Genomic DNA, 11,714 nt, shown 5'->3' with positions numbered 1-11,714 from the left:
CCAAACGGTTGTTTTAACTTCATCAATTGTTATAGGCGCCTCTAGTTTGATGGTGTCCATCATTGAGATGGATTTAAATAGAGGATTTATCAATTTAGGTCTTGACACCCAAATTTCTTTAAACATTTTTTGGAAGAATCGATATGCCTTAGATTTTATATCCACCACCTCTGTTACCCATCTACCATTTACCATAAGGCCCGAAATCAAATTCTTTCGTTTGTTTGAGTTTATGTATCCGTGGAAGAACTTGGTATTCTCATCCCCATCAATCATCCACTTTACTCGTTCTTTTTGTTTGAGGTTCATCACAACTATCTTCTCAAGCTCCAGTATTCTTTTAATCCCCCTACTTCTGGTTTGTAGTTCCATCTCAGTAAGATAGCGATAATTAGCCTCGTTTTCTAGATGAATAATGGATTTCTTAAGATTCATGAGTTATTAAGTTTCTTTTTTTATTTTCAACATTTCTCCACTTCCTTATTTCTTCTTTGAGGTGCCTTAGTTTTGTCGCAAGGTATGAGTCTGCATTTCCATAGCCATTGAATTCACTCCAAGTTTTAAGTACTAGCTGATCCATACCATCTAACAGTAACCAGGAGTTGTAGAAATTGAAGGAGGGGGGTCCAAAGTTTTTGAAAGTTGAGGTGAGAGTGATTGGACAATGATAGGATAGGTGTCTAGGGTGAGCAGTGGCCGTGAGAGAAGGGAAAAAAGTAAGAAAATTCTAGCAAGCCAAAAATCTGTCGAGCTTGCTTAGTTTTGCATCTACCATGCTCATGTATGTAAACCGCTCCCCTCCCATATTAAAGTCGTGAAGCCCTGATTCATGGATAAAGTAATTAAACGTAGTCGCACTAGCAGGGCAGAACTGTGAATTGAATCTTTCAGCTCTTTGTCTCACTACATTGAAGTCCCCAAAGAGTAGCCAAATCCCTGAATGGGCTAGTTTGATTTGAGTTAACTCATCCCACATAACTTTCTTGTCAGTTGGCGATTGCGTACCATATCTGTTTGCGAAAATTGTTTTTCCAAGTATCCCGGACCAAACACCAATAATGATCAAGTAGTGTCTATTTTTTATTACCTCAGTTTTTTGAAGCAACGATGTATCCCATATTGAAATTATCCCCCTGATCTTCCGGTAGAATCTACATCATCAAAGTCCAAGTCTTGAGAGTCCCAGCACTCATGAACATTGATCTTGGTGGTTGCGTGCACTGATACAATCTCATCAGGAACTTCTTTAAGCTTGGATAGGTTTCTGTTAACAAAGATTAGGTGAAGATCCTTTTGAGCTAATTGGAAGGAAAAGGTTTTGTCGATGTCTTCGGTTTTGTTCGATAATGATAGCCTATGAAACGTAGTTTTTGAGGTTCTTGGGTGGTCGAAAGAAAGTATTGAAAACCCATATGAGGAGGGTGGTAATGAGTTTGAAAAGAGAAAGAAAACCAAGTACAAAAAGTAAATGAAATAAACATATGCAAAGATATGATTGTTCAATTTACCCTATAATATAATAAAATATATGTAAAATAGATAAAAAAGAATATAAATGAAAAAACATATGCAAATGCATAATTGCTACATTTTTGTACTTGGTTTTCTTTCTCTTTTCAAACTCATTACCACCCTCCTCATATGGGTTTTCAATACTTTCTTTTAACCACCCAAGAACCTCAAAAACTACGTTTCATAGGCTATCATTATCGAACAAAACCGACGACATCGGCAAAACCTTTTCCTTCCAATTAGCTCAAAAGGATCTTCACCTAATCTTTGTTAACAAAAACCTATCCAAGCTTAAAGAAGTTCCTGATGAGATTGTATCGGTGCACGCAACCACCAAGATTATGAATTTTACTGTGAATTTTTCCAGATAAAATATGGTGGCCAAAGTTAGGGAGATGTAGAAGGTGTTTTATGGTGAACGAGGGATGAGAGTGGGACGGAACCGCTATCGACCCGTACCATTCTTGATTTCCCAAAAACCGATTGATCAAAAGTCAATGCAGAGTACCAAACTGAATTAACATCACAGGTACCGGTACCGGGAATGGTACCGGTTTTCGGTACTAGTACCGGTACCGATGGTACCGAATCATGAATTTCATGTATTTGGAGTACCGAGTATCGTACCAAATTTTTAAATTTGGTACGGTTCGATACTGGTTCCGTTACGGTATCGGGATTTAGGACAAACTGCTCATCCCTAATGAACAACTAGACATGGGTATTTTGGTGAAATGTAACACCGTGTTTTTGATATATTCCTTAGTTCAGGGTTTGTGGACCATAATTCAATTATGTAAAGGTTTTGGGATTTGAGGAAGTAAATTTCAGACCTTATTGAAGGTTGATATTAGTGGTTATGAGATATAAGCCCTTGATTTGTGTGTAGGAACCAAATGGTAAAAATGGGAAAAGTGATGTTTCAAACTTCTTTCATGAATTAATGATTTTAGTTTGGTAGGTTTTAAGTCAAAGGTAAATAGATATAATTGTGGGGATCTTCAATACCTTTCTGTGCATATAAAGAACACCGAAAACGGAGTTGAAACCAATAAGTTATATCTGTTTGAAGTTTAAGTGAAAATTGAGGGTTTTCTCCTACGCAGAGCGTATGAAAGTTATGCAAGGTGTAGGTGATACACATGATGTAACTAAAAATTACTCAGGGCGTAACTTGTTGATTTATGGATGCAAGTTTAATGACCTACACATGGTGTAGGTTATGTTACGTAGAGCGTAATCACGACAGATCAAAACTCTAATTCTTCGGTTTTGAGCCCTATTTAAGTGCTCTAACTTATGGGAAACCCTCTCATGACTAACCTCCATCAACTAAGATCATTCATTAAGAAAAACTAGCCTCTTCTTACTTGTTTTTGATCCTTGACATCATTTATGAGCTTATTTCTCCATTGGAAGGTGGAATCTTGAAGAACAAGGTTGTGGCAAAGTGTATAGAAGAAGGGTTCAAGTATATATCCAACAAGGTTACTTTATTTTTGGACTATTGTGAGTAAAAAGCTTCAAACTTGCTCATCGGTTTCATAGATCTTGTTAATTGTCATATTTTTCACCTTTAGGTCCCTTGAGCTTGTGTTTTGGGAAATGAGGCAACTCCAACACCTTTTGAGCTATATGGAACACTCTTCGGATCTATTAGACATAAAAAGTTGTGCTTTGCTGCTTGTTCATTAAGCCATGCAATTTGTATTAGCACTTTTGGGTCATTTTAGTGCATGAAGTTTACATCTTGGAATTTTGTGACCATGTTATGTATAAAGTTGGAAACTTTATCCATCCAAACATCATATTGATTCAGATATGAAGATTAGAGACTTGGACTTAACAGATTAAGTTGAGAAAGATGCATTTTTGGTACCTTTGAGATGTAAAGGCTGAATCTTATTTCTTTGGGCTATGCAAATGGATAAAGTTTGAAACTGTATCCATTATGGAGCTATTAAGGACCAGATTTGAGCTTTAAGTGAAATGTATTAGTGTATTAAGTGCTTAAAATAAAGCTTGGAAAGGGATGCCGTATGCGGGGTGTAATCTGGTTTATGCCCATCGTAGCTTGATTCTAGCCCGTTTTCTGGATAGGACTCTACGCCCTGCATAGAGCTAGGTGTATGTCGTGTGTAACTCAACAAAAGGTTGGTTGTTGACTTGTTTGACTTTTGGTCAACTATGAGGGGTTTAGGATTTAGAAGGGTGAATTGGTTTTTTGCCCAAGTGAGAATTTATTTGGGTATTTGGACTTGTTGACTTGGGGTATTTGCCTTAATTGCTAATTAGGGTTTAGTTTGTTGATATGCTTAGTGGGATGGACTTTAGCACTGATAGCTCGTGTGTGAGATTTATTCGTTTACATATCGAGGTGAGTCTTCGCACTATATTATATGTGTAGTAGTATATGCATGTTAAGCAACTAGGTATTACTTGTTGATGTGTTTTGTGTAACTAGGTTGCTGATATTTCTTGGACAACTGTGAGTCCACAGGACTGTTGATAGTCCCTAGGGTTGTTGATAACCCATGAAATGTGTTGTTAATCCATAGGGCTGCTGGTAACCCATAATTGTTTTACTTTGTTGAGATGTATGTAATATTTTGGGAACTCAATAAGCTTCGTGCTTATAGTTGTGGATTAAATATGTTTCAAGTGCTTCAGATGACCGCGGGAAGGCAAAGACTTGGCTGTACAATCCGGCTTGCAAATTTTATGATTTTGCACAATTTGATAATATGATTTAGGATTACTATATTTGATTCACCTGGGATTTTTACGACTTGGTTTTTATAATATTGATGTTTTCCCTTGATTAAAAATGAAAATTTTGGTGATAAAAATCAGTATGCTACATGAATAATCTGGGGTGACTTATCATGCGACTAGGTTTTTACATGAGTTTGAAGAAGAATTTTTGATGAATGTGATGAAAGTGCATGTGATAGGTACAAGTTTAGTAACAAGAGATGTGATTGAAGGAATGGTTGAGAGGAAAGCGGTGTCATTGTTAATATTGGTCTGGGTGCTTCCATTGTTGTACCTTCACATCCTCTCTATGCGATTTATGTATCGAACAAAGTGTAAGTTGGTCGTTAACTGTCTATTTCTTTCTTTTAATTCGATCCATGGTTCTCTATTTCTATTTTAAGATCAAATTAAAGGCATGTATGGTTTAATTTCGCTTCAAGAAACATGCACTATAAATGTTTTTATAACCAAAAGGAAAGCATGGTTTTGAGTTATTAAAACAAGTTATTTACATAATGAGGGAAAAGGGACAAACAAGTCAATAAAATTACTACATCAAAGAACAAGTGAAATCCAATGGGTATATATTATACCAAATTAAGGTTTTATGGTTCAAATCTTATTTACAAATATAGGATAAACAAAAACTATATACAAACGAAGTTTTTCATTGATAGGGGTGGAAATTGGATATCTTTATGTCATTTATGTTGCAAATTGAAGAACATCAAAAACTTAGTGGAAAAATTGGAAAAGATTGAAAAACTGATGTCAAAATCGAAAAAAAATAAAATAAAAACATAGTGTTTGCGCCACTTTTTTCACTTTTGACACGTCATCATGCCACGTCTGCAGTGGTAACCGAATGATCATATCATTTAAACATCAGAGTGAAAGTGATAAATGACCGATGCAGAAATGTTGGGGGATGTTGTGCGATCATGACGACCTCTTCCTTTTGAAACTAAAAATACCTGAAAAACATTTAAAACATAAAGTGTAAGCACAAAGCTTAGTGAGTTTCCCAAAAAAATACATACTATATATATATATATATATATATATATATATATATATATATATATATATATATATATATATATATATATAGAAATGAGTTCTATGGAAAACTTTTATAGAAAATTGCAAAATTGGTCTCCGTGGTTTGCATTTTTCTTGACTAAGGTTCAAAAAAAATATTTTAACAAAAAATGGTTTCATTATTGATTTGATCTCTAAAACATTAAAGGATTATTATACCTTTTATATACTTGGTTTGATCCCCCCTCCACTCGTTTACAATTCCAAACAAACAATACTATATATATGTGTATATATATATATATATATATATATATATATATATATATATATATATATATATATATATATATATATATATATATATATATCACTGTTGTAAAAATCCCGACTAGGTCCCGATTAATTTTTATGCGTTACTCGACCAATTTGAAGGCGCCTAGCGATTAATCCCTGCACACATAAAGAGTGAAACATTATAAAACGATGAAATTTTAACATTTTGAAGAAGTTTTATCTCAATGGAAACTATTTGAAACATGATTAGTGTTGTTAATCATATTAACCTATTTTGTTATCATATTAATGGTATTTACGAACTTTGATATGATATTAGTCATATTTAATTTTTTAAAATTTAACAAATTAGCAATTAATGGTACCTGATGAATCTCCGCTTAGCCGATTTATCCCTTGACCCCAGTCTACCGACTAGCTAACGTCAAACGTTTTTTGCAACCTTGATATATATATATATATATATATATATATATATATATATATATATATATATATATATATATATATATATATATATATCGGTGTTGTGAAAATCTCGATTAGGTCCTGATTAAATCCTAGGCGCTACTTGACCGATTAGAGGGCGCCTAGCGATTAATATTTGCACACACAATGACTGAAACAGTAGAACCCGATGAAAATTTAACACTTTGAAAAAGTTATATCTCAATAGAAACTATTTGAGGTATGATTAGTGTTGTATTTATCATATTAACCTATTTTGTTATGATATTAGTGGTATTTACTAACTTTTATATGATATTAGTCATATTTAATTATTTAAAATCTAAGAAATTAACAATTAAAGGTCCCCGATTAATCTTCTGATTAATCTCCGCCTAGCCGATTAATTCATTAACCCCCAATCTACCGACTAGATAACGTCGAGCGAATTTTACAACCTTGATATATATATATATATATATATATATATATATATATATATATATATATATATATATATATATATATATATATATATATATATATATATATATATATACACACACTCACTCAACATAAAAATTCTAGTGGCTAACATCAATGTTTTAAAAATCATTTTTTATTAGTTGAACCAGTCTGGTGACCGATTCCCGATTTAACCGGTTCGACCGCTGGTTCCAACGGTTCGACCATCTGTTCAACCAAAAAAAATTCCTACGGTGATGTGCGTCGGCCTTTGAGTTATTTACATTACAAAAATGTTTTCAATTTGCTTTGCAAATGAGTTGTTCTTTTAGCGGACTAAGGAAAATCCAAATATACAAGTCCAATAAACCGGTCCAAACGTTTTTTTGCTGGTTCCATCACACTGGTTCAACCCGGTTTTTTAAGAAACCGTCTGATTTGATCCAACTTAAAATTTGACTTATAATTGACCGTTGTTGAAACGATGTAATTCAGCTCGAACTAGTTTATAAAACATTGAGTAACATATAATAAAGAAGGGTTCAAGCATCATCATGCAGTCTACTATTTTGATCTTTTGTCAAACATCTAAAATCTGTCAAGAGCATATAAAACTTACTAATAATACATTATACATAGTCTAAACATTTCATAATAACTAATAATGATCAAATAAATAAATTCAAGAATTATATGCAAAATATGAAAAAGATATTTCTCAACATAATTCCATCCTTATATAAACCAAATTTTTATTAATCTAACAGGATGAATTCCGTTTTTTAAATATGATATTTGTATAAAAAAATATATAATGATATAACTACATATATTAAGAAAATCAAATATTTTGATAAGAAGTACGATTTAAATGGAAACATATTATTATTTCTTACATGTTACTTTTTTCTAAACACAACCAACTATAAAAATTTACAATCTTTTATAAACAGATAGACTGTAGGTCCCACTAGCAACACCTAGTAACAAACTTCCTTTCCTTGCTTGCCCTTTTCTTCACTTCCATTCCCCTACTCCCAACCTACTTCTCCTTCATATTTCTTCTTTCTTTCCTCCAATGGCGATTTCTGCTTAATTCCTAATCCTGTAACCAGAAACTGCTTCTGTTTCCTGCAATATAACCCCACAAAATTTCCAAAATCAGACACACAAAATGCTGGTGAATTCAGAAATGTACGAAGGAAGTGCTTGTTATGATCCTACTCTCATCGATCATCAAGAGGACCATGTCCACAACTTCCATCAAAACCCAAATTTCTCCTCCATTGAAGCATCAACAGATTATCAGCTCATCAACATGGACATGGAACACCAAAATCAAATCATCCATGACCTCAACTGGACAACTCATTCTCATGATCAAATACAAATCGGAAACGATAACAATTGCTTCCCAAACATGCCTTTAATCACTCCCAATCCAACCCCACCTGATCTTCTTAACCTTTTCCAGTTACCCAGATGCTCAAACTCATCAATCTCGTTTTCAAACCCGACCCACATGGATCAAAACTCGTATGATCCATTACTTCCATTAAACCTACCTCCACAACCTCCGTTCTTCAGAGAATTGCTTCATTCTTTGCCAAACGGGTATAATTTAACAGGCGGTGGGTCGATATTTGGGGATATGGATATGGAGAGAGAAGGGGTAAGAGGAGACCTTCATCAGTTGTATCATGAAGGAGATGGGATTTTGAAATTCAATGGAGAAATTAGTGGAATCGTTGGAAAAGGAAGAGATGTTAAAGATACTAAACATTTTGCCACAGAAAAGCACAGAAGACAACAATTGAACGACAAATTTGATGCTCTGAAGAACTTAGTCCCAAATCCCACCAAGGTATACATTACCCTTTCATACTTCTGCTCAATTTTGATAACATCTTCATGTAATTCGTTTTGATTATGCAAAATACAACAAATACTACTTTCAATTTGAAATGTTCGAGTTTAATTGAACATTACAGTAAAATCGACTGAATACAGAGATTAATTTCGCTTTTAAGTTCTGACTGATTTTGGATGATGATGAACACAAAAGGCGGATCGAGCATCTGTAGTAGGAGACGCAATCGAATACATAAACGAGCTCAAAAGAACAGTGGAAGAACTGACGATTTTGGTAGAGAGAAAGAGATGCAATCGAGGAAGGATGAAAAAACACAAAGCCGAAGATGATTCGACATTAGATGTTGAGAGCATCAATACAAGGCCAAATGGTGGTGGAGATCACGATCAACAAGCGTATAATGGTAATTCGACTTCCACATTGAGGAGTTCATGGCTTCAAAGAAAATCGAAGAACACGGAAGTTGATGTTCGAATCATCGATGATGAAGTTACAATCAAATTAGTCCAACAAAAGAAGATTAATTGCTTGTTGTTCGTTTCCAAAGTTCTTGATGAACTTCAATTGGATCTTCATCATGTTGCGGGTGGACTCATCGGCGATTTCTATAGTTACCTATTCAATACAAAGGTACAACTGTTTAAGCAATAGTTATGCATAATGGGTTGTACGTTACAACTCATCAAATTCTTGGAAAAAAAGGCAATTTTTTTATATAGGTAAATCCAAAAAATAACTAACATATTTTTATATGTTAATTTATTATAAGCATTTTACTCTAATTTTTACTTACTCCAACATTTATATTTTATATTTTTTGTGTTATGTTATTGTATAAAAGTTACCAAATTGTAGCATTATATTTTTATTTCTTTTTTATTAGAAAATTTTATTTTGAAGAGTAAATTGCAAAATTGGTCTTTATGATATCCTAAAAAGTAAAAACTACACTTTAAGTCCATTTTTTATGTTTGAGTCCAGAAAAATTAATTTTATGCAGATTTAGTCCCTTGAGTTAACTGTCGTCTAAAAAAAGACTGAAACTATATTTTTTTGGAAAATTGTCAGAAAAGTCATAATATTTTCAGAAAAGTTTCACTTCAGTCCCAAAATTATTTTTTTGAATAGAAAAGTCCCGATTATTTGATTTTACACGATAATATATCATTTTCTGTTAAAAGAAAAAGAAAGACTTTTTGTTAACTTTAGCGAAAATAAAATAATCAGGACTTTTCGTTCAAATTTTTTTTTAAACAAATGAAATTTTTTTCCAAAAATATTAGGACATTTCTGATAATTTCCGATATCTTTTCGGTATCTTTTCGGATATCACACAGACCAAATCTGCATGAAAGTTTTAATTTGGACTGACCATGAAACTGGACTCAAAATGTATTTTTGGGATACAATAGGGGTCAATTTTGTAATTTTCACTATTTTGAAAAATTAACACTATATCAATGAAAAATTACTTTGAATCTAAATAATATTGTTATAATTTGATAAAATTTTCATTATACAATGAAGTAGAATGGTGTAATAAATAAAAGGATAAAGGAATTTATATTGTTTTTTTTTTTTTTTTTTATATTTAACTTTTTCTATTATTTAAAAATAAGAAATTCCAAAAGAAATTGTTTGAATTCAGATTTGTGAAGGGTCTTCCGTTTATGCAAGTGCCATAGCAAATAAGCTAATTGAGGTGGTGGATAGACACTATGCAAGTATCGCATCAACTACGGGCTATTAGGTAAGAAAATCAACAACGTACAACTAACAATGCACGACGTACAACATTTAATACATAATGTACAATCGTAAAGTACTCTTCTGAAGTATACAGAAAGTGCTGGGTACTATATACATAAGGTATCGTACAACTAACTAACTATGAAGGTACAACATGTTATGCATAATGTACGACCCACTAAAAAGTGTTTTAAGTTTCTTGAATTGGGCATACAAAGTATGCAAGGTTTTGTACCTGTGGATTTGTTTACTTTGTATATAATTGACACGATCTTAATTTTATTAAAGTTGCATATGAATATGCATTTGTTTGGGTAATTTTTGCTTATAATATTTGGATTAAAGTTTTTGAATAAAATTTAAATAATAATAATAATAGAAGTTTTACAATTATAATCTAACTATTATAAAATTATAATTATGAATTTACAAGAATAGCACTTAATTGTTCAAGAGTTATTGAGTAATAACTATACTTGTAATTTTGTTCAAAACAATAAGGGGAGTTACTTAAAAATGTTTTTTTTTTTTTTTTTTTTTTTTTTTTTTTTTTTTTCTGTTTTGTTTATTTTTTTTATTTAACTAGAACAATTTTTAATTTATATCCAAGTTAAAACAACAATTATTAAATAATATTTACAATATTGATTTTGGTAAACATGTTTTTTTAGTATGAAACATTCTAAATGTTTGACCAATAGGAAACTCAGTTTTTTTTTATTATTTTTTTATTTTTTTTAACCGACAAATACAAATATATAATCTATATCTAAACTAACATCAAATTCCACCTATGTCAACGACGAGACTTGAACCCTCGACCTCAAGAAGGAAGGACACCATCTGATACTGCTGGGCTAGAAGCTTTTTGGTCAATAGGAAACTCAGTTGAATGTATTGATTTTTTTTTTAAATTATTAATTAATAGGTTTTTGTAACATGACCTTATTTTTATTGCAGCGACAAAAATGAACTTGACGTTGAGGAGCAGAATACTGGAATAGCATAAGTGGATGGAAGTCTTAGACAATTTGGGTTTTTAGATTAATTAGTTAACACAACACAAGGAGGTTTTCACTAATTAATTATTAGAAATAAAGCTAGGGGAAGTTTGGACAAAACAAAGTTTTTATTATTTGGATCATATTATGATATTTGCTTATCAAATATTAATGGGTAATGTCATATAATGGGAACAAAAAATATACAATTTGATATTTTGAATATTTATCTTTTAATTGTATATTGATAACTGAACTTTTTTCGGTATTCGTGTAATACCTTAAGTTCATTTTGATCCGGGTTATTCTATTAGATATTACTGTGGACGAAATGTAACATCAAACAAACCTAAATGAATAAATTCAACCATATTAATCGAAAACACGTACGATTTGATACCAATTTGCATGTGTAATGTCCTTAGATTCGTTCTAAACAATTAAAATTTAATAAACTATAAAAACGACATCTTTATAAAAATTATTTAGGATAAATAATTTTAACAAAAGTTATAGTATATGTCACAAGGATTCCGTACATATAAAGAACTCTGAAATCCGACTTCGTATGT

The 11,714-nt window shown here is 32.0% G+C and overlaps 1 protein-coding gene across 1 annotated transcript; it reads left to right on the top strand.

Annotated features, from left to right (window-relative positions):
• The first annotated feature begins 7,513 nt into the window (after window positions 1–7,513).
• LOC111903464 (transcription factor bHLH10) lies at window positions 7,514–11,440 on the top strand. The gene is made up of 4 exons (XM_023899231.3): window positions 7,514–8,383; window positions 8,585–9,022; window positions 10,041–10,142; window positions 11,102–11,440. The coding sequence occupies exons 1-3, from the start codon at window positions 7,694–7,696 to the stop codon at window positions 10,140–10,142; spliced, it is 1,230 nt and encodes a 409-aa protein (XP_023754999.1). The 5' UTR covers window positions 7,514–7,693; the 3' UTR covers window positions 11,102–11,440.
• The last annotated feature ends 274 nt before the right edge of the window (window positions 11,441–11,714 follow it).

The sequence above is a fragment of the Lactuca sativa genome, chromosome 1 (assembly GCF_002870075.4).
Source record: "Lactuca sativa cultivar Salinas chromosome 1, Lsat_Salinas_v11, whole genome shotgun sequence".
Classification (NCBI taxonomy): Eukaryota; Viridiplantae; Streptophyta; class Magnoliopsida; order Asterales; family Asteraceae; genus Lactuca; species Lactuca sativa.
This window is presented reverse-complemented; position numbering and strand designations above follow the sequence as displayed.